General features: G+C 45.0%; 1 protein-coding gene across 1 annotated transcript in view; it reads right to left on the bottom strand.

Annotated features, from left to right (window-relative positions):
- LOC126237288 (UDP-glucosyltransferase 2-like) overlaps positions 1-27183 on the bottom strand; it is a 113170-nt gene extending 85987 nt beyond the window's left edge. The window contains exons 1-3 of the mRNA XM_049947234.1: positions 26936-27183; positions 21547-21725; positions 7550-7728 (exon numbers count right to left, since the gene is read on the bottom strand). Of these exons, the coding sequence (XP_049803191.1) occupies positions 7550-7728; positions 21547-21725; positions 26936-26969 (392 nt within the window). The 5' untranslated portion in view covers positions 26970-27183. The remainder of the gene's footprint in view (positions 1-7549; positions 7729-21546; positions 21726-26935) is intronic.
- Positions 27184-27993: the final 810 nt, after the last annotated feature.

The raw sequence follows: 27993 nt of genomic DNA, 5'->3' as shown, positions 1-27993 counted from the left end.
AGAAAATATTAGATACAGGCTCCCAGGTAGATGCTATTTTCCTTGACTTCCGGAAGGCGTTCGATACAGTTCCGCACTGTCGCCTGATAAACAAAGTAAGAGCCTACGGAATATCAGACCAGCTCTGTGGCTGGATTGAAGAGTTTTCAGCAAACAGAACACAGCATGTTGTTATCAATGGAGAGACGTCTACAGACGTTAAAGTAACCTCTGGCGTGCCACAGGGGAGTTTTATGGGACCATTGCTTTTCACAATATATATAAATGACCTAGTAGATAGTGTCGGAAGTTCCATGCGGCTTTTCGCGGATGATGCTGTAGTATACAGAGAAGTTGCAGCATTAGAAAATTGTAGCGAAATGCAGGAAGATCTGCAGCGGATAGGCACTTGGTGCAGGGAGTGGCAACTGACCCTTAACATAGACAAACGTAATGTATTGCGAATACATAGAAAGAAGGATCCTTTATTGTATGATTATATGATAGCGGATCAAACACTGGCAGCAGTTACTTCTGTAAAATATCTGGGAGTATGCGTGCGGAACTGGATGCTGGACTAGAAGAAGGGATCGGTTGGTAGGACATGTTCTGATACATCGAGGGATCACCAATTTAGTATTGGAGGGCAGCGTGGAGGGTAAAAATCGTAGAGGGAGACCAAGAAATGAATGCACTAAGCAGATTCAGAAGGATGTAGGCTGCAGTAGGTACTGGGAGATGAAGAAGCTTGCACAGGATAGAGTAGCATGGAGACTTGCATCAAACCAGTCTCAGGACTAAAGACCACAACAACAACAACAACAACAATCAACAATATACCTCAGGAGTCAGTTTCGATTGGATTGCGCATGGATTACTGCCAAGATTTTTGAATTCTTGTGGTAGCTTATTGAAAATGGATTCTGTAGTATACTGCACACCTTTCTGCACAAGAGTTAAGGAAGTCCGATGTAAATGCAGGTTTGATTTTTGTCGAGTATTAACTGGCTGAAAGCTGCTTATTCTTGGGAATAAGCTAACATTGTTAACAGTAAGGAATATATATATATTAAAAGGCCAATATCAAAATACCCAAACTCGTGAACAGGGATTGACAAGAGCTTCGTTAACTTACACCACTGATTGCCCGAACCGCCCGTTTTGAGCCAAAAATATCCTTTTAGAATGGGAAGAGTTACACCAAAATATAACACCATACGACATAAGCAAAGTAGACTACTTTTCGTGTCGAATTATCACTTACTTCAAGTACCGCTCGAATAGTAAAAATGGCAGCATTAAGTCTTTGAACAAGATCCTGAACGTTGGCTTTCAACGACAGTCTACTATCTATCTGAACACCCAGAAATTAGAAGCGCTCAGTTTCACTAATCATACTCCCATTATATAAAATTAAAACGTCGTATTTTGTTGAATTGTGCATTAGAAACTATAGAAACTGAGTCTTACTGTGATTTAGCGTTAGTTTATTTTCTACAAGCCATGAACTTATGTCTTGAACTTATGTCTTGAAACAGTGCCAGCGTTGTTCACAACATCCTTAAGTACCAAGCTAGTGTCATCATCAAACAGAAATACACTACTGGCCATTAAAATTGCTACACCAAGAAGAAATGCAGATGATAAACGGGTATTGATTCGACAAATATATTATACTAGAACTGACATGTGATTATATTTTCACGCAATTTGGGTGCATAGATCCTGAAAAATCAGTACCCAGAACAACCACCTCTGGCCGTAATAACGGCCTCTATACGCCTGGGCTATGAGTCAAACAGAGCTTGGATGGCGTGTACAGGTACAGCTGCCTATGCAGCTTCAACACGATACCACAGTTCATCAACAGTAGTGAATCGCGTATTGTGACGAGCCAGTTGCTCGGCCACCATTGACCAGACGTTTTAAATTGGTGAGAGATCCGGAGGCTGTTGTGGCAAGGGCAGCAGCCCATCATTTTCTGTATCCAGGAAGGCCCGTACAGGACCTGCAACATGCCGTCGTGCATTATCCTGCTGAAATGTAGGGTTTCGCAGGAATCGAATGAACGGTAGAGCCACTGGTCGCATCACATCTGAAATGTAACATCCACTGTTCAAAGTGCCGTCAATGCAAACAAGAGGTGACCGAGACGTGTAACAAATGGCACGCCATACCATCACGCTGGGTGATACGCCAGTATGGCGATGACGAATACACGCTTCCATTGTGCGTACACCTCGATGTCGCCGAACACGGATGCGATCACCATGATGCTGTAAACAGAACCTGAATTCATCCGAAAAAACGACGTTTTGCCATTCGTGCACGCATGTTCGTCGTTGAGTACACCATCGCAGGCGCTTCTGTTTGTGATGCAGCGTCAAGGGTAGCCGCATCCATGGTTTCCGAGCTGATAGTCCATGCTGCTGCAAACGTCGTCGAACTGTTCGTGCAGATGGTTGTTATCTTGCAAACGTCCCCATCTGTTGACTCAGGGATCGAGACTTGGCTGTACGATCCGTTACAGCCATGCGGATAAGATGCCTGTCATCTCGACTGCTAGTGATACGAGGCCGTTGGGGTCCAGCACGGCGCTCGGTATTACCCTCCTGAACCCACCGATTCCATATTCTGCTAACAGTCATTGGATCTCGACCAACGCTAGCAGCAATGTCGCGATGCGATAAACCGCAATCGCGATAGGCTACAATTCGTTCTTTATCAAAGTCGGAAACGTGATGGTACGCATTTCTCCTCCTTACACGAGGGATCACAACAACGTTTCACCAGGCAACGCCAGTCAACTGTTGTTTGTGTATGAGATATCGGTTGGAAACTTTCCTCATGTCAGCACGTTGTAGGTCTCGCCACCGGCGCCAACCTTGTGTGAATGCTCTGAAAAGCAAATCATTTCCATATCACAGCATATTCTTACTGTCGGTTAAATTTCGCGTCTGTAGCACGTCATCTTCGTGGTGTAGCAATTTTAATGACCAGTAGAGTATTTTAGAGTCACCTGTAATACTAGAGGGCATATCATTTATATAAATAAGGAACTTCCAAGGCCCCAGCACTCATCCCCAGGGCACCCCCATTGAACCGTGCCCCACTCAGACGCCACATCATAGCCATTCTCAACACTGTGGAGAATGACCTTTTGCTGTCTGTTATTACAGTAAGAGGGGAACCAATTATGAGCTACTCCCCGTATTGTATAATGGTCCAACTTCTGGAGTAACATTTTGTAATCAAACGCTTTAGTTAAATTAAAAGGATGTCTAGAGTTCTACATCTTTTGTTTAAGCCATCCAGTACCTCACAGAGAAAAGAGAATATAGCATTTTCAGTTGTTAAACCACTTCTAAAACCAAACTGTACATTTGATAGCAAATTACGTGAAATAAAATCATCAGTAGCCCCTACATACACAGTCTTTTCAGAAACTTTAGCAAACACTGATGGCATAGGAACAGGACTAAAATTGTGCACGTTATCCGTTTCTACCATTTTATAATGCGGCTTTACTACTGGGTACTTCAGTCGTTCAGGAAAATGGCCATTCTTAAAGCAAAAATTACAAATATGGCTAAGTACAGGGCTAACAAGTGCATCCCAGTACTTTACTATTCTGCTAGATACTCCATTATATCCATGAGGGTTCTTGGTCTTCTGTGATTTAGTTATTTACTCTATCTCCCCCTTGCCAGTATCACAGAAGTGTGTTTCAGACATCAGTCTCCGAAATGCATTTTCCACAGGAGCTGTATGATTCCCTGTAGAAACAAAGTTTTTACTTAATTCACCAGCAATGCTCAGGAAGTGGTTGTTAAGTACTGTACATACATCTGACTTAACACTAACAGAAACATTTTTACTGCGAACTGACTTTATATCGTCGACGTTGTGCTCCTGACCAGACACTTCCCTCACGGCTGACATTATGGTTTTAATTTTATCCTGTGAATTAGCTATTCTATTTAGTGAGAAGAAGCGGCACTGGATGCGGAAACTGACAGCTGTCGGGAGAGCGGTGTGCTGAGCACATGCGCATCCATATCCATTAAGGCTCAAGATGACATGGTAGCCGCTCGGTACCATTGGGCTCTCCAAGACCTGTTTGGACGGTGTTTGTTTTATGAGTTAAATGATGATATTTTAAGTCGTTAACTTAATTTAAACGTTGTTATAAGTTTTAAAACAATTTAAAAAATTAAAGCTTACCCAGAGGAAGGATCGAAGTTGGACCAGCCACGTGGCAAGCAAGTCTGCTGGAGCTGCAGCTACTTCGCTGTACTGCCATAGCATATAGATTGACTGGTACATGAGCTGTGAGTAAAACTTCAGATCCCTTTTCCGCGGAATGTACTCCGCTTTATAACTTTTATGGAGGTACACCCTTGAGGGATGTCAATAACGCGCTCGTCGATCTCTGTATGCAAGCAGTTATTGGTAGAATTGTTGGATGTCCCCATGAAGGATGCCAAATTATGTCCAATTGGCACTTAGATCGTCAAACTCCCGAGATTGTTGGAGGGCGCTGCCCGTAATGCTTCAAATGCTTTCAGTCGGGGAGAGAACAGCGAAATTTTTGCCTGAGGTAGGGTTTGGCAAGCACGAAGACAAGCTGTAGCAAATCTGATCGTGTGTAAGCAAACGTTATCTTGCTGCAATGTAAGCCCAAGATGGTTTGCCCTGAATGGTGTAGAACACCGTTGACGTACCGCACCACTGTGCTGTAAGGGTGACGCTGATGACAACCAAAATAGTTATGCTATGGAGTGAAATGGCACCCCAGACTATCACTTCTGGGTCGTACGGCTGGCGACAGTTAGGTTGTTATCCCACCGCTTTCCGTGGTGTGTCTAATGGTCATCTGGGCTTGGTTCGAAGTGGGACTCACCACCGAAGACCTATTCCAACGAGATTCCAGCCCTGGTAATTCCTTCGTGGTGCCTCATCTTCCTTTTTTTGGGGTTAGAGTCTATTAGGGAAAGTGATGTGTGTGACGACACAAGCAGCTAAAAAGTTGTAAGTAGGAGTCGCAGGCCCTTGTTCGAGGAACAACGTGAAGGGTGCAGATCGAAGACGGACCTGTTACTGATGAGAGTTACCTCAGAAGCAGAATTAAATTTTTGAGCGTTTCTCATAGGTTGGGAAAGTCAAAACACCGGGTGATCAAAAAGTCGGTATAAATTTGAAAACTGAATAAATCACGGAATAATGTAGATAGAGAGGTACAAATTGACACACGTGCTTGGAATGACATGGGGTTTTATTAGAACCAAAAAAATGCAAAAGTTCAAAAATATTAGTAGCTTAGGTGAACAAAGGTTATGTCGTGTCGTTACGTCATCTCTCATCCTGCTGATGGTAAGCAGGACGATGGTAATCATACTTTTGTCAACTTTCTCGGTGTTGTATTAAACAGTCGCTGATGACCATTTTCGCCGCGACTTTATCTGTCGTTTGTTGTAGCCTTGAATAATATGGTGGGTACTTAATTGCCAAGTGGATAGTAAACTATTAAAGTCCTTTGGGAAAGTATTATTATTATTATTATTTCAGTCAGAAGTCGGTATCAGTATTATTACCATTATTTCAGTCAGGAGTCGCTTGTGAGTTAAGTACAAAAGCGTTCTTGTCAATCAGATTTAGCCGCTACGGATAGGCTCCGAGAATTCTGGTGCATGGCGATTGCATAATGCACACCAGGTAAGAGCAGGTAGGTTTTAACAGATAGAGGAAGAGTGGTTGGACAAGGAGTACACAGAACCGGAAGGAAGGTCTCTGTTATCACCCAATCACGAACCCCGATTATTACACACAGATCGTTCTAACGTACGATGCTGGCTTGTTTTTGGCCAATTCCTCCTATACAAATCGACGCACTAATTAATCATGGCTACACAGCTTGAGGCGTTTCAAGGTAGCGCAGCTCGAAACCATTGGAATAAATAACAGTGAGTAAAGTGGCTTGACGTTCCTATCTGTGATACTGATTGTTTTACTCGACTTAGTCTTTACTACTATCTCGCAAAGTACACTGCTGGCCATTAAAATTGCTACACCAAGAAGAAATGCAGATGATAAACGGGTATTCATTGGACAAATATATTATACTAGAACTGACATGTGATTACATTTTCACGCAATTTGGGTGCATAGATCCTGAGAAATCAGTACCCAGAACAACCACCTCTGGCCATAATAGCGGCCTTGATACGCCTGGACATTGAGTCAAACAGAGCTTGGATGGCGTGTACAGCTACAGCTGACCGTGCAGCTTCAACACGATACCACATTTCATCGAGAGTAGTGACTGGCGTATTGTGACGAGGCAGTTGCTCGGCCACCATTAAGCAGACGTTTTCACTTGGTGAGAGATCTTGAGAATGTGCTGGTCAGCACAGCAGTCAAACGTTTTCTGTATCCAGAAAGGCCCGTACAGGACCTACAACATGCGGTCGTGCATTATCCTGCTGAAATGTAGGGTTTCGCAGGAATCGAATGAAGATTAGAGCCACGGATCGTAACACTTCTGAAATGTAAAGCCCACTGTTCAAAGTGCCGTCAATGCGAACAAGAGGCGACCGAGACGTGTAACCAATGGCACCCCATACCATCACGCCGGGTGATACGCCAGTATGGCGATGACCAATACACACTTCCAACGTGCGTTCACCGCGATGACGCCAAACACGGATGCGACCATCATGATCCTGTAAACAGAACATGGATTCATTAGAAAAAATGACGTTTTGCCATTCGTGCACCCAGGTTCGTCGTTGAGTGTACCATCGCAGGCACTGCTGTCTGTGTTGCAGCGTCAAGGATAACCACAGCCATGGTCTCCGAGCTGAAAGTCCACGCTGCTGCAAACGTCGTCGAACTGTTCGTGCAGATGGTTGTTGTCTTGCAAACGTCCCCATCTGTTGACTCAGGGATCGAGACGTGGCTGCACGATCCGTTAGAGCCATGCGGATAAGATGCCTGTCATCTCGACTGCTAGTGATACAAAGCTGTTGGGATCCAGCACGGCGTTCCGTGTTACCCTCCTGAACCCACCGATTCCATATTCTGCTAACAATCATGGGATCTCGACCAACGCGAGCAGCAATGTCGCGGTACGTTAAACCGCAATCGCGATAGGCTACAATCCGAGCTTTATCAAAGTCGGAAACGTGATCGTACGCATTTCTCCTCCTTACACGAGGCATCACAACAACGTTTCACCAGGCAACGCCGGTCAACTGCTGTTTGTGTATGAGAAATCGGTTGGAAACTTTCCTCGTGTCAGCACGTTGTAGGTGTCGCCACCGGCGCCAACCTTGTGTGAATGCTCTGAAAAGCTAATCATTTGCATGTCACAGCATCTTCTTCCTGTCGGTTAAATTTGGCGTCAGTAGCACGTCATCTTCGTGGTGTTGCAATTTTAATGGCCAGTAGTGTACTTACTATTCTTCCTGGCACATCCTGTACGTATAAGTCAACTATCCGGAAACTGACAAAGTTGGTACGTTCGCTTCACAGCGAAACAGATCTGAAGAGACGTTGAGAAAACACCCACCTGATGAAACTCTGGACGGCGGGTTCCTTCAGCATCCACTGCACACACACTGCTGTGGCGTCTCGAAGCATCGACATCGTCTCCACGGGGGACTGCTGCGCTGTAGATTCCAGGTCCAAATCGCCGATGATGTTGTACCCCACAGATAAGTCGATTTCTGTTAAGTTCTCATGACTAATCTGCAAAAAAGAGACACTGGATACGACGAACAAAGCTTGGTAGAATGCTTCTCTTATACCAACAATGGATCAAATGCTGTTCGGCCACCTTGTTTTGTAGTCATAGAAGACGCTTTCGACATTGCATGCCATTCAGCTTTTCTGTTTAAACTCTTACTAAATCAATCTTGTCTACAAATTTTCCTTGTTTTTATCCCAACGCACTTCGTATATTACCGTCGACCATAACCAATTTCATGTCTTTCATTGGTTTTTACAAGTCTCCTGTGGATACTTCCGTTTTCGATTATCTTCCCTTTACACAGCTGACATACCCGTATCACTACACCGCTGCCTTCCGAAGATCCACCGAGCACACTTCGCTTCGCATGACGGCCGAGAAAGTTCTGCTTGTTCCCGCCTCTTTCTTAGCAATGCAAGAGTTTCCTTATTTGTTCTCAATGGCTTGTGAGTCATTGTGTGCTTTACATAATTGATTGCCCCTCGGCGTCTCGTGTTTGTGATTTCATTTTGATGCGGCTTTGTCTTGCGCCGTGATGTCAATGGCTCCCAGGAACATTCTACCCACTTCATAGCAAATATATAAGAAACTATCAGCCTCGATTGCGGTAATGAAACCAAACTTTACCTAGATTTCAGCCCAAATAATTGAGCCTTCTTCAGAAGATATACCTGAATCTATAATTTTTCTAAGAGGGCATGGTCTAGAAATAAAACTAAAACAGCCTGAATAGGCGTAGTCACATTTTAAAAATGCGGTACGTATGTACTAGGTGAACACCAAGACTTAAGCTCTGGCGTGCGCCTCGTCTCCATGGACGCCGTGCGGTGGTCCTCGGGAGCTCACGTGCCCTCTTAGACAAATTATAGATTCAGGTATATCTTCTGAAGAAGGCTCCATTATTTGGGCTGAAACCTAGGTAAAGGTTGGTTTCATTATCGCAATCGAGGCTGATAGTTTCTTACATATTAAATTATCACGGTTGCTGACTGAGCTGCAATGTTGAAAGTACAAAAATCACTTCATAACAGGTTCACGTGGCTTACTTCGATTCCGAATCGTATGTATTTACGTCAAGTTTCTAGACGATCTGTATGTTCACAGGCTCCTTTTGCAGCACGGACAAGTCCCCTTCACCCATCGCGATGGCTCTGCTATTATGGTTATTCCGGCGAATGCGGAGGTAGAATTTTCGTATGTTTGGCTGTTTAACCTTCCGCCCGAAGTTGACATTTTTCTGAGGACCGTCCAGCTTCCATTTGGGGATATATGGAATATACGGCAGGAACGCTGGTCCGCTCAACATCGGTTACAAGTTTATAGCGGACTTCGATCCGTGGACATGGTTATCATTTCCAGATGTGTGGATACAGGGTAGTTACAATCTACACAGGAGAAGAAGGGATATGTAAAAGTTGCTCTCGTCGTGACCAGTTATGAACGACGTAAAAACTAACTTTAGCGTATTTGGTTTCACAAATGACAATCATTGTGCCTAACCAGGTTTCAGAGGGGCAAGGCGAGCCGTTGCGTGATGGTCCTTGCGCATTTCCGCCGTTAACCTCGCAAAGGGACTTCACCACTGTAGCTTCCGCGCCGCCACCACATCCAGTTCACAACAAATACGAACGCAAGATGGTGACGAGGCAGACATTCCTCTTCGCTTCTCCGCTCTACTGAAAAGATTCCGGTGAAAGAGGCCTCTCCCCTCACTGAGTTTAGACCGAATGGTAACATGTCGGATGCCGTTCAAGTGTCGAAAGCATCCAGCACTCCCTCCGACCTGACTCCCGAGACTGAGACAGTCTCTACAAAATTACATGAAGATATATCTGTTACGGAGCTCCGTACTATATCTATGGACTTTCTGACATCCCTGAGTCTTTAAGGTATCCCCCCCCCCCCTCCATTTTTCTGCTCCCCTGGATGGGGAAAGCCTGCCAAAAACCGCTGCTGATCAGAAACAGATTGACCCAAGTTTGCCAGCGGAACATGTGGTGACGGTAAAAGACGTACCATCAGTTTTCGTTTCTGTTGATTCCCAGGAGCCTCACCGACCACCTGTGAAAGAGTGGGGTGTATCCTCTGTACCTGCCATTGAATTTCCAAGGACCCCACACACCCCTCCCCCCCACGTTGCCCCATGCGACAGTCGCCTTTCTGCACAGCCGCAAAACACAGCTTTTCTATTCACGGCTTTCCTACTTTCTCTAATGTGACTCCTGAACTGTCTACTGATACTGTATTATTTTATAGAGAGGGAGTACCGCTGATTGATTTCGTAGTTTTTGATAACGGCCAAGAAAAGGCTGCTTTTTGTGACCTTACTTAAATTCTTGTTTACGCCCATAAGGGGTCGGGTAATTCCATGGATCGTGCGCCTTTATATAAATAGGGGTATAGTTTATTTATTTCGTAAAAAATCGCAGAAACTTCTGTTACCTCAAAATATTAATTGTGTTTTGCGCCCTGTGGATCAGACCACTAATTTTAATTTCAGTAAGAAACTAGGCTATTTGGTACGTTCTTTGCAAATACGAGACGCATGTATCTGACAATACTCCACTCTCGTCAGGTATACGCACTTTACAGCTACTTACAGCAGTAGACTCGATAGTTTTTATCTTTCTGACTCCTTATGTTGGCAGCTGTTAGCAACAGACGTATACTCGCTTGTTTCACTGTTCACTGTGCCGTAGCTGTAACTTTAAACCCTGTGCCGCAACCAATAAAACCGTATCTCCTCGCCTGGATGTTGAACGCACCAAACTAGGTGGCGCAGTGGTTAGCACACTGCACGACCATTCGGCAGGAAGACGGTTCAAACCCACGTCCGGCCATACAGATTTATGTTTTCCGTGATTTCCTAAACAGCTCTAGGCAAATGCCGAGATGGTTTCCTGGAAAGGGCACGGCCGATTTCCTTTTCCATGCTTGAAACAATTCTAGCTTGTGCTCCGTCTCTAATGCTTCGATGTCGGCGGGATGTTAAACACTTGTCTTCCTGAAACTTCCTGGCAGATTAAAACTGTGGGCCAGACCGAGACTCGAACTCGGGACCTTTACCTTTGGCGGGCAAGTCCTCTACCAACTGAGCTACCCAATCACGACTCACGCCCCATCCTCAGAGCTTTACTTCTGCAAGTACCTCGTCTCCTACCTTCCAAACTTTACAGAAGGCCTCCTGCGAAGGAGAATAAGTATTACGAAAACAGATGGTGCAAGAGCGATCGTATGAGAGTGCATGATCTCCACAAATATTTAAGGAATGATTAGCACAGGAACTGAACAGAGCGTTAGTATTGGCTTCTCGAATTTTTCGTCGTACTCCTCCACGTACTCCTGGCATTGACGCAACATTGTCGTAAATTCGAGCTCCACACAACGCAGAATCGACCCATCTTGTTCCTACTACTGTTGAATACCATTTGATGTATCCTCTGAAATTTTTCCGAACTATTTTTGCACAAATTTTTCATACTTATGGGACCTTAAAACAGCCTCTTCTTTACAGAACGTATTTTGTGTTTGTTTGGGCCTGGGGGCCTCCAAATCTCGAGGCCCTCATAGCTAATAGGCGCTCCAGGACAAGAGGTTCAGCGTGGGCTGCCCCCTCCATCCCCTCCACCCCCGCCCCCGACACTCACTCTTACCCTTAGTCCGCCACTGCTGCAGTCCCACACCCGGCAGAGCAAAGTGGGTGAAGACCACGGTGCGGCAAAGTGCCCCCAGTATGTCCATTGATCGGGAACAATGTGACCTAAAACTCTTCAGATAACGGCAACAATTTTATCATTTCAAAGCATTATATGGTGCGATCAATTTTTTGAAACAGCCACTCAATGGTGAATGTTTGGGACATGCGGTTCACGCCAGACAGTTTTTAACTGTGCAACTTCGCAGAGATGTATATCTCAGATGTTACTTCAGTTGCTGTTTTTTGTCTTGTGCATTTTTGTAACAAAGAGCCTTAAACTCTTTGTGTGCCTCGTGCCTCCACAATCTTCGCCTTTCGATCAATTTGCTTGCTACTTGACGTATTTCTTATGGAGAGTGTCATCATAGTCGACGCGGTACTTCTAGCGACACCATTCTTACTACAGAATCTCAGTCAGCATGAGCCCAAATATCGTGCTTGACTGACATAATGTTGCTAGGTAGCTCACCTTGTTGCAACATCGAACTCAGCGGTACTGCATAAATTCGTGCAGCAGGGGGCAAGGTAGATTACAATGAGAGGTTCCATGCCATCTTTTGCATGTCTCCTCTCATTTTCATCAATTTTATTAATGTTCTGTGTCATTGCATGGCAGTAACAGACCGAATAAGGTTATTGTAGTGAGAGTATTTGTACTGAGAGTGTGGTGTCACCGCTAGACACCACACTTGCTAGGTGGTAACTTAAATCGGCCGCGGTCCTGTAGTACATGTCGGACCCGCGTGTCGCCACTGTGTAATCGCAAACCTAGCGCCACCACATGGCAGGTCACAAGACACGGACATGACCTCGCCCCAGTTGTACGGACGACATTGCTTGCGACCAGAAGTACGACGCCTTCCTCTCATTTGCCGAGAGACAGATCGAATAGCCTTCAGCTTAGTCCCTAGCTACTACCTAGCAAGGCGCCATTTGTATCAGTGCTAATAGCGTACTACTATTCAAGAGATGTATTCCAACAAAAGAATAAAAGTTAAGTAACATCTACGTACTTTTCTTCTTATTCATTAATAAGTCTCATGTTCCAGAACTTCAAGCCCGTCTGCGTTAGTTTAGCGTGCACCTAGCTACCTCATTGTGTCTATGCTTTATGAGCTAGACACAACATTATTTGGCGACGAGGATGGGATGTCTTCCACGACGTCTTCTGCCACAATCCAAGCCTTGTCTGCTATCTTTTGCATTGAGGGTCTTCCGCAGACTATTGTTTCCGACAATGGCCCGCAATTCATGTCCGCAGAATTTCAGTCATTCTGCAACGCCAATGGTATTCACCATCTGACATCCGCGCCGTTTTCGCCTCAGTCCAACGGTGCCGCGGAACGATTGGTCCGGACTTTCAAGTCACAGATGTTGAAATTGAAAGAGTCGCATTCTCGGGAGGACGCATTGTTGCTCTTTTTGTCTTCGTATCGCTCTCAGCCCCGCGATGGTCGCTCGCCGGCTGAATTGCTCCATGGTCGTCCTCATCGCACCCTGATGTCTTTGCTGCATCCGCCACATCAGGTTCCTGTGCAGCGGCAGACTCCTGCTTTTGCTCCTGGCGACGTTGTCTATTATCGCAACTATCGCGGTTCACAGCGTTGGCTCGCGGGGCGCATTCTTCGCTGCCTCGGCCGCGCGATGTATTTGGTTTTGGGGGCCTCTGGTGAGCTGCGTCGGCATCTCAATCAGCTGCGCCTCTGTCGTCGCCTGGGTTCTGCCGCTCCCCGTCTGCTTTCAGCGACGGAGCCGTCAGGTCAGCGCCTTGGGGACCCATCTACTGGCTCGCCTCATCCCCAGGTGTTACCGACGCTGCCTTCCATTTTGCCTCTTGGCGTCGCGCCGCCGCCGCAGCAGCCGCCGCAGCCGCCGCCGGCGCCGCCAGCAGTGGACGCTTCGCTGCAGCCGCCACGCGCCTCCCTGGGTCACGCGCCGCCGCTCGCTTCCCGTGACCAGCCGTCCTCCGCCATGGACCTCTTTCCCGCTCCGGACCAGATGTCGTCTTCGCCCGTCGGGTGCTCCGACCACATGGAGGTCGACCCTTCGGCCCCTTTTGTCTCATTACGTGCGCATACACCTCATGTTGACGTGCACCCTGGACTAGGTTTGCAGGCGTTTCCTAGCTCCCCTCGGACCGAATGGCCGGGTGCGGGTGGCACAGCCTCGCCTGTTGTTAGGCTCCCCACCTCATCACATACGTCAACATGGGGTCCTCCCCACGGCGGGCGGAAGCCTTATCTCACGACCGTTCGCCGATTTGCGGGGGAGGAATGTGGTGTCACCGCTAGACACCACACTTGCTAGGTGGTAACTTAAATCGGCCGCGGTCCTGTAGTACATGTCGGACCCGCGTGTCACCACTGTGTAATCGCAAACCTAGCGCCACCACATGGCAGGTCACAAGACACGGACATGACCTCGCCCCAGTTGTACGGACGACATTGCTTGCGACCAGAAGTACGACGCCTTCCTCTCATTTGCCGAGAGACAGATCGAATAGCCTTCAGCTTAGTCCCTAGCTACTACCTAGCAAGGCGCCATTTGTATCAGTGCTAATAGCGTACTACTATTCAAGAGATGTATTCCAACAAGAGAATAAAAGTTAAGTAACATCTACGTACTTTTCTTCTTATTCATTAATAAGTCTCATGTTCCAGAACTTCAAGCCCGTCTGCGTTAGTTTAGCGTGCACCTAGCTACCTCATTGTGTCTATGCTTTATGAGCTAGACACAACAGAGAGCTCAAAAAATACTTTTCACTTGATCCCTAAACATGTTGTTTTACTTCCTTGGGTGGCCTGTGCGAGGCGAGCATCAGAGGACGTGGCACACTGCGTTTCCGGTTGGGGGCTGCACTTCCCTGAATTCGGGGAGGAGGGGGGGTTGGGGAGGTCGTGCAATAGGCTTAAGCGTCTGGCGGAACGACTGACGTCGGTCGAGTTTCGCCTATTGTATGCAGGGCGAAACGATCTGCGAGACGTCTGAGTGTCACAGCAGTTTATGTGTTTACCGTTCCGGCGTCCAGAACGAAAATTGCTGACACAGACTTACTGCATTGTCCTCTTGATTCGGAGAAAACTTGTGGACTGTGCCCTGCTGAGTACGACTGTCTGGCACTGGATGGCCAGTGGTCTAGGCAGGTTGTTTTGATAGCCGGTCAAACGGCAAGTTCAGTTCCCTCAGCTGAATAGCAGAGGCATGATTGGTCAACTTAAACTGAGGCTAGTTGACGTCATAAAGCCCTGCTCAAAATTGGAGGGAACGGTCGCTATTGGCACGAATGATGTTCTGAGACAGTGTGGGGAAATTTTGGGATCAGAACTGAATGCTGATTCGCAGTTTTCGAGGAGAGTAGGGAGTTGAGCAATGCTTGCTTCGCTGCTTGCATCGCATCACGGAGGGGAATTCGGGATCTGATCTTCCTCGGAGTCAGACGGTCTTGCGACTTGGTCGCTCGTTTTCGGAAGAACTTAGAATTCTCGGACAGCCTTCGCGGCCAGGTTTGGACACAGAGTTGCTGCACGGCAGAAGTCGGCGCCCACATCATCAGGACGCTGCCTACCGACGACGTGCTCCAGATTTCAGTACTGGTGCAGTATTTTGCGGCTCCGGCATTGTAGGACCTTATCAATTTTATACTGAATCGCTCAGCAGCATGCGCGCTCGCTTTGCTTGTTTCTCCATCTGATCCCATTTGAGCTCTCACTATTAATTGCGATACTGCTATATAGTCGGGAGATTAATATTTGATTCATTAGGACCTACAGTCATTATCGTCAATCTATTGCATCACAGAGAGTAGGAGCCACTTGTTCTCGAGCCAAATCTTATTCTCATAATATTTCAGTATACCCTATCCTTTAACTTACTGTGTGCGTCGACAGTCACGTGTATTTATGTCCTGATGTATAATAAATCTCATCGTAATATTTAATCCGCATATCATTTCGTAGATACAGGCAGAATCCCATTTCCTGTTGTTTCTTATGAAGACGTTCTTTTTTTTTAGTAAATTACAATTTTTTTTAAATTATTGTGAGTGTGCACTCCTTATTTTACAACTAACAGGGTTCACCATCATTTGCTTCCGTTACCATTGTGCTCATAATTAATTAGCTGGTAGATAAGGAGGGGGTCGAGTGCGTGTCTCGTTCTCATGGAAAATTCGTCTGAATTAAAGAGGTATAAACTCTTCTCCACCCCGGCAGCTCGCAACCACACTGACAGTGGCAGTGGTGTTTCAGGTAGTGGCGCATATGCACAGCTAGCGGGTCATTGTTGAGAATATTGTATTGTATTGTGCTGTATTGACCTGGGGACCTAGAAACGACGGAGAGGCCTTGTCCCCGCCGTAGCCCGCAGTGGTAGACAATCCCACAAAAGACTACAGCAGTCCCGTCACCCCACCGCCGCCCCACGCCAAACCCAGGGCTATTGTGCGGTTCGGCCCCAGTGGAACCCACCAGGAAGTCTCACAGCAGAAGAGTGTATCTCCAATGTTTGCGTGGTAGAGTAATTATGGTGTACGCATACGTGGAGAAAGTGTTTGCGCAGCGATCGCCGACATAGCGTAACTGAGGCGGAATAAGGAGAACCAGCCCGCATTCGCCAAGGCAGATGGAACGCCGCCTTAAGAACCATCCACAGACTGGCCGGCACCCCGCAGCTCGACACTAATCTGACGGGAGGATTCGTGCCGGGGACCGGCGCACCTTCCGGCCCAGAAAGCAGTGCGTTAGACCGCACAGCTAGCCGGGCTGGCTTGCTGATTGTAAGTAGTGGATATTTTGTAACGAAATTATTCTCAGTCTTGCAGCTCTACCAGGCCAAAAGAACTGTGCCAGACGAGGTCGCCACATGGAACTGTCAGCAGAGGTCACCAGTTAGAGGACACAGTAGGGCAACAGCTTTATGTCCAAATCCCTCCCGGACTTTGTGTCACGGCACAGCTGGCTATTCCATGTTTACTTCAGAATGATGCTGCCCAAGGAGCAGCGGGTAACTCTCCTACACACCATCTGTGTATCACCATCACAGGACGGGTACCTCGTTGTGGTGGGCATCCCCCATGTGACACAGCCTGGTGCCGTGCGGATCCGCAGCAGAAACGCCATTGTCGAATATACACACGCCACTGAAAAGGTAGCCTCACTGTGGGCTTACGTAACGAGGCCGGCGGTGTACCATGGATACTCCGCGCCAGCATGGCAGGGCGTGCAAGCAGCCAGCCCAGAAGAATTCAAAGGCCCGCCGGCGACTGATCCGGTGTACTACGCAGACCACGTGTTTCAATAGGGAACTTTTTAAATTTGTAACTGACTTTCTCTGGAGCCTCCTGGGGTCTGTCATCTTCTGCATCACTGGCCCACAGCCTCCCCTGGGGCGTTATAGTACACACCTCCCCATACACCACAGCATCATCAGAAAACAGCTGCAGAATGCTGCTTACACTGACCGCCAGATCATTTACGCCGAGGTATCTAAAGTCATGGGATACCTCCTAATATCGTGCCAGATCTCGTTTTCCCCGGGATAGCGCAGCAGCTCGACGTGGCATGGACTCAACAAGTCGTTAGAAGTACCCTGCAGAAATACTGAGGCATGCTGCCTCTATATCCTTATATAGTTGCGAATATGTTGTCGGTGCACAATTTTGTGCGCAAACTGCGCGCTCTATAATGTCCCGTAAATGTTCGAGTAGACTCATTTCGGGCGATCTAGGTAAGCAAATCATTCGCTTGAATTGTCCAGAATGTTCTTCAAACCAACCGCGAACCATTGCGACCAGGTGACATGGCGCGTTGCCATACATAAAAATCCCATCATTGTCTGGGAACATGAAGTCCAAGAATGGCTGCAGATGGTCTCCAAGTGTTGTTTGTCTTTTAGCACTGTTAACTTTATGCAAATGCCGCTGCTCTCGGTCTTTAAGTGAAGGCCGTCGGCCACTGTGTTGTCCGTGGTGACAGCAATGCCTGAAATTTGGTATTATCAGTACACTTTTGACACTGTGGGTCTCGGAATATTGAATTCAGTACCGCTTTCCGAAATAGAACGTTCTATGCATCTCGTTACAACTACAATTACGCATTCAAAGTCTGTTAATTCCCGTCACGTTGCATAATTCCGTCGGTAACTTTTCCACGTGAGTCGCCTGAATACAAATGACAGCTCCGCCAGTGCACAGCCCTTTTATTCGTTGTGTACGCGATGTTACTGGCATTTGTACACGTGCAAATCACTACCTTATTATTTCTGTCACACTAGTAACTGCTACGACCACTCAGTGATTTTTGCCAACATAGCGGAACCCTCCAACAGTAGAGTACCTGAGTATGCGGTATATTTCATTTGAATTCTCGTATTGCCCCGTTATTCATATTAATTTGCTCAACGACTATATTTTTGCACTAATCACATTCTAAATGCTACCTCCACAACCGTTTGTAAACCGCTGTAACAGCAAAAGTCTGATGAATCCAGTCCATAAATATTAGACTTGTTAATTACGTTGTGTTTGGGAGACTTAACTCCATCATGTAATTTGAACTGATGAGGTTGTAGGGAAGCAGCCTACTCATGCTGTAGTAAATTCACATCAGTTTCCATTGTGTGCCAGCCAGTCTGTTGTAACTAGCTCTGACGTCATAAATGTTGCGCAGTACCTTAAAAATCAAGCAAATGACCTAAAACTTTTCTGGCATGTCAGAAATAATACTAAATTAATATGTGTTAAATATCAGTTCGATAACTTAAGCCATTTCCGAAATTTGGACGTTTTTCTATAAAAATCATTGGCGCAACAGAAAAGAGCTAGAGACTTCAAAATTTATATTTAGATTCATCTTTCATAATGATTTAATAAAAACAGTACTTTGGTTTTCAAAAATTAAGATTTCAGTGGAAATTCATGATTTTCTGGTTTTCGTCTCAAAACTGAAGGAAGCAAGATAGATTAAGTAGGCTAAGAAATAAGGCTAGGATGTTTAGATTTAAATAGGTTGGAGGTCCGCTATGACTATGAAGATGTGAAAAGTTTCTTTTGAATACCTATAAAATTATAGCGATAGCGGATCTCAAAAGGGACAGTTCAGAGCTCATCTGCTGCGTGCAGTGTAATTTAATTAATTCTCTCGCCCAAAATATTTAAGTTAGCCACGTCAAAATTTTATTATCAATACTTACCTGCGTGCTGAATGCACATTTAAATTAAGAGCTTCTTCGGCCATCACCAAGAGAAGCTATAATTTATTATGTAACTTGAAGTGGTGCGTTACTAGCCCAGCGGCTAGTCGGGAGAGCCGATTTGATCAGGCGTTCCCTTTGACGTCCGCACCGCGGCTTTATATATAAGAACGCTGACGAGGAAGAAAGGCCCCAGTTCTCTCCAGACGCTGAATCACTCGCCATCTGTGTCGGGAGCCGCGTCGCGTCGGTATCACTGCGACAAACAGCCTCGGGTGCCGTATTAAGTTACTAGAGATACGCGGAACCAGGAAATCATTTCAAGTGAAGTGTTAATTCTGGGATGTTTTTCATTATCTAGCTTCAGTTTGCGTATTGTCGTATTTTCACGTGCCGTCGCGGAACAGACATTCTACCAATAATTTAGCGTGGCGTTTGATGAAATATTCTCATCAAATTATGGCGAGCATTCCTTTTAACATTTAATTCGGACATTTATAGTTGCATCAGCGCATTAGACTCTGAACTGCTCTGTTAGTTAGGTTGTAGGGACACTTGTGTTTTTTATTTGTGAATTTGAGAATATACTCAACTACACTCCTGGAAATGGAAAAAAGAACACATTGACACCGGTGTGTCAGACCCACCATACTTGCTCCAGACACTGCGAGAGGGCTGTACAAGCAATGATCACACGCATGGCACAGCGGACACACCAGGAACCGCGGTGTTGGCCGTCAAATGGCGCTAGCTGCGCAGCATTTGTGCACCGCCGCCGTCAGTGTCAGCCAGTTTGCCGTGGCATACGGAGCTCCATCGCAGTCTTTAACACTGGTAGCATGCCGCGACAGCGTGGACGTGAACCATATGTGCAGTTGACGGACTTTGAGCGCGGGCGTATAGTGGGCATGCGGGAGGCCGGGTGGACGTACCGCCGAATTGCTCAACACGTGGGGCGTGAGGTCTCCACAGTACATCGATGTTGTCGCCAGCGGTCGGCGGAAGGTGCACGTGCCCGTCGACCTGGGACCGGACCGCAGCGACGCACGGATGCACGCCAAGACCGTAGGATCCTACGCAGTGCCGTAGGGGACCGCACCGCCACTTCCCAGCAAATTAGGGACACTGTTGCTCCTGGGGTATCGGCGAGGACCATTCGCAACCGTCTCCATGAAGCTGGGCTACGGTCCCGCACACCGTTAGGCCGTCTTCCCGCTCACGCCCCAACATCGTGCAGCCCGCCTCCAGTGGTGTCGCGACAGGCGTGAATGGAGGGACGAATGGAGACGTGTCGTCTTCAGCGATGAGAGTCGCTTCTGCCTTGGTGCCAATGATGGTCGTATGCGTGTTTGGCGCCGTGCAGGTGAGCGCCACAATCAGGACTGCATACGACCGAGGCACACAGGGCCAACACCCGGCATCATGGTGTGGGGAGCGATCTCCTACACTGGCCGTACACCACTGGTGATCGTCGAGGGGACACTGAATAGTGCACGGTACATCCAAACCGTCATCGAACCCATCGTTCTACCATTCCTAGACCGGCAAGGGAACTTGCTGTTCCAACAGGACAATGCACGTCCGCATGTATCCCGTGCCACCCAACGTGCTCTAGAAGGTGTAAGTCAACTACCCTGGCCAGCAAGATCTCCGGATCTGTCCCCCATTGAGCATGTTTGGGACTGGATGAAGCGTCGTCTCACGCGGTCTGCACGTCCAGCACGAACGCTGGTCCAACTGAGGCGCCAGGTGGAAATGGCATGGCAAGCCGTTCCACAGGACTACTCCAGCATCTCTACGATCGTCTCCATGGGAGAATAGCAGCCTGCATTGCTGCGAAAGGTGGATATACACTGTACTAGTGCCGACATTGTGCATGCTCTGTTGCCTGTGTCTATGTGCCTGTGGTTCTGTCAGTGTGATCATGTGATGTATCTGACCCCAGGAATGTGTCAATAAAGTTTCCCCTTCCTGGGACAATGAATTCACGGTGTTCTTATTTCAATTTTCAGGAGTGTATTTTGGAAAATCGTTTTTGATTAGAAATCCCAGACCATCTCCTAATTCCTCAAAGCTATAAGCTGCAGCTATAATGGTACTCTCAAATGAAGTGGGCACTAGGAACTCTAATTACAGGCTTCACGTTTTGTTAAATCGCTTTCTGGGGGCTAAAAAGTAAATAGAGAGCCAGTGTTGAGAACGGCGAAAGACAGCATTAACAACTTGCTAATAGCCAGAAACTGATTCAACATTTCAAACTTTTAAACAGCAATCAGATTTCCCTTCTTACTCGCCGCCCCACAAGGTGTGAGTATGGAAGCACATCTTACAGCCAGGTCCTGACGTGTTAAAGAACTCATTAGCTGGGTGGTGCTGGCCGGAGTGGCCGAGCGGCTCTAGGCACTACAGTCTTGATGGAAGTGTGTGATATTCTTAGGTTAGTTAGGTTTAAGTGGTTCTAAGTTCTAGGGCACTGGTGACCTCAGAAGTTGTCCCATAGTGCTCAGAGCCATTTGAACCATTTTTAGTTGGGTGGCAGCTAGTAGTCAACATGTGACTCGTCCCCTGCGTTCGTTACTGGCTATTCACAGTGAATGCATAGGCTTTAGATTCGTTCACAGTAGCTCCTGGAAGCAAACGATCTCTGCCGAGGCGGCGATAATTCCTTGACATGAAAAGCAGAATCTTTTGTAACTGAACGACATGCAACACTTATAAAGTTAACTTAGCAGGACGATCTCTGCTACAATTTTAGATTTTAGTTCGTCAGCATGCTTACTAGATCTCTCTTGACCACTGTGCTGAGCAATTAAAAGCCGAGTTTAGCCTGGAGTTAAATCTCCGAAACACGTCGTAACTAGTTAAGGAGTGGTGTTGTTATATCATGAAACGTATGACTTCATCTGCTGAAATTTGGCTTACCGTGACTCACCTTCAATGGATTAGCGGTGAAGAATGTGATTTTGTGTCCTCTTTGAAGAAGAGCTGTTGTTAAGATTTGGAACGGCTTCTGGTGGCTAATGGATGGAGTGGGAGCAACCACCAATATTTTTGAAGCGAGGCACCCACCAAATAGCAGTGGCAATAGAAAGGAAGGCCGAAACACGTTTTCTGGAAACAAATGGGATAGTCACCGTTTTTATGCATCACATTTAAATTAAGTAATCCTGTATAAATTACTCTATGTATTCCATCCATTTAAACTGTTTTATTTGTGATCCAAAGAAAAGAAAGAAATCTGTTACTTAGCTAAGTTGCAGAAACACGATGGTACAGTTGAAAGTATTTTTGCAGTAATCGCTTACACGATAAGTGTTGCTGAGCCAATATTATTCCCTGGTAATGGATACATACAAATCGAAAAAGTATTGATGGAACAGAAATTAGCCACTTTTAGGATCGCTACTATGCACTTCACTACATAAGAAATTATACATCGCCGAAATGACCTCAACAAGTGGATGCAGACGTGGATGGAAGTCCCCTGGAAGTATAGTGAGCCGGGCCAGTTCGCTAATAACTCTCTAGTTTTCCTTGTTGGCAGATTTAATCTACGAACAGAAATCTGCACAGTGCCTCATTAGAGGATCTTACGAGTTCATTTCATATGCAGTCGTAATCACTGGTTGAGAGTCTCCACAACGATTATCACCGCAAGTTAGAATATTGCCAAACCAACAAGTGTCTGAGTTATCGTGAAGAGAGATTGTCTCATTTTGAGACTGAAGACCGAAAATAGTCTTCAGAATGGAAATTGTCATCAACTGATGAGAGTGGCAAAGGTATCTGTTGGCATAGATCAGAGCAGAGGAATGTGTACAGAGTGATCCACAGCTTGGTTTACGGTTCTTCACATTAAGGAATTACTGTCTGTGTCACCCATAAACCTTAAACATACGATATTTGTATACTGTGATTCACCTGAACAGCCACTCCGTCTCATGAATACGTCGACAGTACTGCGTTCTTTGAACATATGTGTGAAATATGTACAAGACGAAACATTTTGTGGGTTCGAAGGCAGAAAGTGTCCCAAGTGTTTTTAAAGCCAAAATCCAAACAATCCAATCTCATGCAGCTCGAGTCATATGTTCGATTCTGGAGCAGGTCACAGTTTTCCACTGTCTGTGTCTCCCCTCCCTCCCAAATACAACATGGCTTCTCCTCACTTTTGACATGCCACATGTGTATACGATTTTAATAATAAGAACAATAAATTATATAAAACATTTAAATACAGTAAGAATAAATTATTTACCCCGAACCTACTATGAGGTCATAGCAGCGCGAGGCGTATCCTAGGTGGTGGATAGGAGAGCCTCGCTGGCTGCTTGCCGGCGGACTTTAGAGGAATGAAATAGCTCTCGTGGGCCAAGCACACCCCGAAACTCTGGAACCTACAGTTCAGATTTAAGAATGAAATGAAGAACTACATTTCCTTCTTTCGAAGTTTATATAACTTCTGAATGTATGATGGAAACGTCACAGGAATAAAATATTCCAGAGAGTGTCCTGAGAAGAAAATCTTCATTCATTGTAGGTGGTGCAATTTATCCTGCGGATTCTGTAGAGTCCAAAGCAACATGTAAGAATTAGTCGTCAAAATTAAAACCCAAAAAGAAATACTTTGTTGGATACTCCGAGCAGAAATTCCCTTTTAAAAACTGGAATACTTTAACAACTACGAAAAGTTTTGGATCAACAAAGAATTTCCATACTAGCATTACAAGAAACGGTATTGATAATGCTGCGGAATATGAGAACTATTGCATCTTTAAATGAAAAGTGGGATGTAGTCACAAATGAGGTATACGATATTTAGGGACGGCATTTTCCCTCAACTATAAAGTGTTAGATACGGTGACAAACTTTTATTCTCTGTCAGAAAGACTGTCCCCTTCTAACACTGCGGTGTGGAAACAAAGATCGCACGCCGATTAAGTGCATACTCCGTTAAATAAAGGCAATAAGAACAACCCAACTAAGATGGAACTTATGGGAAACCTTAGGAAGTATCTAAAATATAAACTAAAAGTGTCAAATTAATGCTAGGACATTTTAACTCTGAAATTGGAAAAGAGAAAGCTAGTCGCAAAACCGTCAGACATTGCCCAGCACAGAAAGATTCAATAGAGATTGTGAAAGGTAGATAAGTACATGCAAAGCTTCCAACAAAAATAATACTTCAAAAAGGTATTCAGACAGCAAAAAACTTGGAGGTAACCAAATTCAAATTTAGGAGCGTTCCAAACTGATCATATTGCGATTTCAAGCGGAAACGTTAAATAAAGAACGTCTAGGTGAATAACGGAGCAAATATTGTAACAAACCATTACTTGACGATAATTAAGGTAAAATTTGTTCTCCAGACTAAGAGCAAGGAAAATAATATATTTAAAACTGACCTAGAGAAATTACGAAACAATAAATAAATCTTTCACAACAAATTAAACAACTTAGAAATTGGTGACTGGAAAACCATTAATTCCAAAATAATAGATGCTGCCAGGGAAACAGCTCCCCTGAAAAAGAAAGAAACTCGGATGATGGAATTAAGAGTGTGAAGCTTCCTTAGAGGAAAGGTTAAGAACGCGGAAGAGATGGCATTCTAAAAAGAAATAAGTTGATTATGTGGGATTCATAAACCATAGAAAGCGAATAGCTTGATGCTGAGATCAGAAATTTTAAAATGTTCTTCTACATGATATTGAAGAAGACTTCGCGAAAAATAACATGTGAATTTTTTTAAACTTTGGAAACTAAATTAACGAATAATCAAGCACCAAGTCTATGTTTTAAAGAGAAAACGGCAAAGTAGCCACAAAAAAGATATATTTTGACAAAACAGAACCTGAAAATGTTTTTCTATAGTCACAACCTTCGGATAGTTATTCAGAATATAATTTAGAAATTCAAAAATGAAAAGGCTTCTCAAGACGATTTAGCCATCGTGAAAATATGGAAAAAGGCCATCGCTGATGTGACTGAAAAACTTCGAAGAATCTTGCAGAAAATTTGTGAAACTGAAAAAATTCCAGAAGAATGGAATTGCGCTCTCAGACATTGCTTGCAAAAGAAAGGAAACTATAGACTGCCTTTAACGGCTGTTAGTTACAAAATCCTACCCAAGGCCGTTCGAATAGCTTGAGAGCCATTAGATGATCAGATCGGTGAATACCAACGGGAATTAAAGAAGGGCCGCTGCTGAGTTTATGAATTTGAAACAATTGAAAGAGAGTACGGAAAAGGCCCGATTACCAATCTCTTTCGAAAATACTGAATTCGTAACGTACTTTAAAAATGCTCAAAAAATTCCTAAGCACACGTCACGGTATGCCCAACACATTGAATAAATTTACCTAGGTGAAACAAACGGTCTAGATGAAGAAGGAAACAAAAACAGAGCACATAAGTTGGCAATTGCTTCTGAATTATCAAGAATATACACAATAAAAATTATTCTCAATAGAAACAAAAATCCAACACTACAATACTGTCATAAAACCGGAGTGACTTAAAGCAGTGGAATGTTTTGTCTTCAACAGAAAGGGTGAAACTGGTGAGCTGGAGAAGAAAAATCCAGATACTGTGAAAAAATTTGGAAGTGCGAGGAAGAGAAGCAATAAAGAAATCTATACCCAAATAAAAAAAAACTATCTAGTATTCTCAGGAAAAGGAGAATTTAATTGTATGAACACCTGGTTCGACTGATCCCAGAAAGATTGAACCCAGAAAGAATATTCGACCATTTCTGAAAAAATCACAAAAAGTAAATCAGTCAAGGGAAGTGAAAAACGATCTAGCAGAAACTAACGTTACCAAAGCAGAAATTGTATACAGGCGAACTTTCCGAAACAGGATTAGGAAGTTCGGAGGCTTTGAGGAGAAGGTGAGAAACCTCATCATTGTGTAGTCAGATGAAAGAGGAATAAGATCACAGTGAAAGAATGAAGAAATACTCCAAAGACCGAAAATCAAGAAAGAATACAAAATCATGACGAAGTTACTTCACGTGGTCCATATATGGCTGAAATCGAAGAAACAAGGTGACGAAGAAATTATTAATTACGATAAAATGTGTAAAATATTTTAATGTAATAATTTGTTTACATCAGTGAACTGTAACTGCTTTAGCGTAACGTCCAATAAACTTCGATTGTAGGATACACCACTGGTCAGTTTCGCTAACGTACAATGTTATAGTCTTATTAATAATCAAAATATAACTCTAGATGACCGCGTTGGCTCATTTTATAAACGAATAACCGAAATCCCGTTTTATAGAGGAATTATCAATTGGCTGAACACAGAAATTTTCAACCCGTCACAATACTTTTTGCCTCTAGACTTACTCGGGGCTTAACCTTAACGGCATCATTCTGTCTTTCCGGATTCAAGTTCTTCCTTTTCAAGTTCTAGAAGAAACATATTTTAAATTCGTATATTCCCTACGGATTCCTACATCTGGTTAACAAATGTCTCTCGTTGCTCCCCCACATCGACGACCTCTGTGTTTTCTACAACTCCTAGATCGTAATCGGCTCACTATTAACCTGCAGGCCTAGCAGTCAATCCATAAATATTTCACAGGTCTATTTAATTCTAAACACTATAAATCCGCAAGCTTTAAAATTTTGTACATGGCTCGAGTAGCAACCATAGCCTTCCGGCTTTATTTTAATGTACCTCTATCACAAGATGCAATCCTGTTGTCTGTATTTTCTTATGAAGAAGACAATGAAAGCACTGTAATTAACAACGTGACATTACGGCATTCCTGCTTTTAAGGCACGAAATACATCGTAATAAGTATCTATTATGTCGTTTCCACCCCAAACGTCGAAATTTTGTATTTCATTTCTTCTTTGTAGAAACCCCTGATGGGCTTTCCACCTGCAATTTTCCTCCTTTTTTAAAAATCTGACATTGTCTGAGAACAGTTCTTCCGAAAGCTGGCGGGTTTTTGACGACACTGATACTGGTTCTTTCGACTACTGGTTCTCCTCCTTTCAAGATGATATTGACGACTTACTTTACTTGAAAAAAAGATCGAGTTAATATCATAGTTTAATCGTTACAATGAGTGAATCGCGGACCTCGAAAAAAAAAAAAATGTGCCGTGCGTGTACCTCAGGGGTTGAAGAAGGCTCCAGGCAGAGTTATAGGTAATAATTCGACACTATAAACAAACAAAGGTTGATTTTCCCACGTTATCTAAATTTCTCACACTTGTTCCATAGTGTCTGCGTCTATAACATATGCTTAGAATGAATGATAATGTAATGAAGAGCGTGAAGAAAAGTGAAGAATAGGTACATTACCAGAGACGCCGATCATCATGTTCCCGTGTGACATTGAACCACGTGCAGATACGAAGTTCGTTAGAAACAACCAGATTCTTGCTCCGGATTAAATATGTTTGTGTCGGAACTTGTGTGATTCTTGCTGCTTCGTACGACCCTGACACTCAGAACGCAACCGTTGCTCCCCTATAAGACGCGCACAGCTGCTGGACAGATACTGACATTCCTGGATCCAGCTCTTTCGTCTGTCTCCTGGAGGCTGCAATCGTGTCTGCTCCAGGCTCCGCTGGAGGAGCAGCGGGCAGGCGCGTGCCCTCTTACTGCTGCACGTGTGTACAACGTGGGTGTCAAAGTTTATCGCGGCGGCTGTTTGTTTCCCTCCGTCCCAGAATCCCACGCCCCGTTATTGCCAACTTTAGTGGAATTTACATATTCAAGTGTGGCACTACCAGCTATTAGCACCCACATGAGTCTTGTGTAACGAAAATTGTATGAGGTTTTTTACTGTAGGTCACTAAAATTCCACTACTTATCGTGAGTGTGCAGCACACCTACGTGATGATACTCCGCAAGCCGCCTAACGGTGCGTGCCGGAAGGTACTTCTACTAACACTAACTGATTCCCCTCCCCCCCTTCCTGTTTCACTCGCGAATGGCGAACAGGTCAATGTATTAAGTCAAATTTATCGAACTTTCTTGTCGAGGCCATTTCGCGTTATACATGTGGAGAGGGGGGGGGGGAGGGGGGAGGGGAAGTAGTATGTTGTCCAACTTGTCCCGAAAAGTACAGTCTCGAAATTTTTATAGTATACCTCTCCTTGATCTACAAAGCCTCTCTTGTAGCTGTGCCAATGGAGTTTGTTGAGCATTTCTGTAACACTCTCGCGTAGACTAAACGATCCTATGACGAAACACGCTGCTCTTTGTTGGATCTTCTCTATCTCTACTGTCGGTCCCACCTGCTGAGAAGCCCAAATGAGTGAACAGTATTCAAGAATTGTTCGAACAAGTGCTTTAAGCCACTTCTTTCATGTAAGAGCTACATTTACGTAAGATTCTCCCAATGTATCTGTCTG

Source organism: Schistocerca nitens, chromosome 2 (genome assembly GCF_023898315.1).
Source record: "Schistocerca nitens isolate TAMUIC-IGC-003100 chromosome 2, iqSchNite1.1, whole genome shotgun sequence".
NCBI classification, from domain to species: Eukaryota; Metazoa; Arthropoda; class Insecta; order Orthoptera; family Acrididae; genus Schistocerca; species Schistocerca nitens.
The sequence above is the reverse complement of the archived record's forward strand: the minus strand, read 5'-3'. Positions and strand labels throughout refer to the sequence as shown.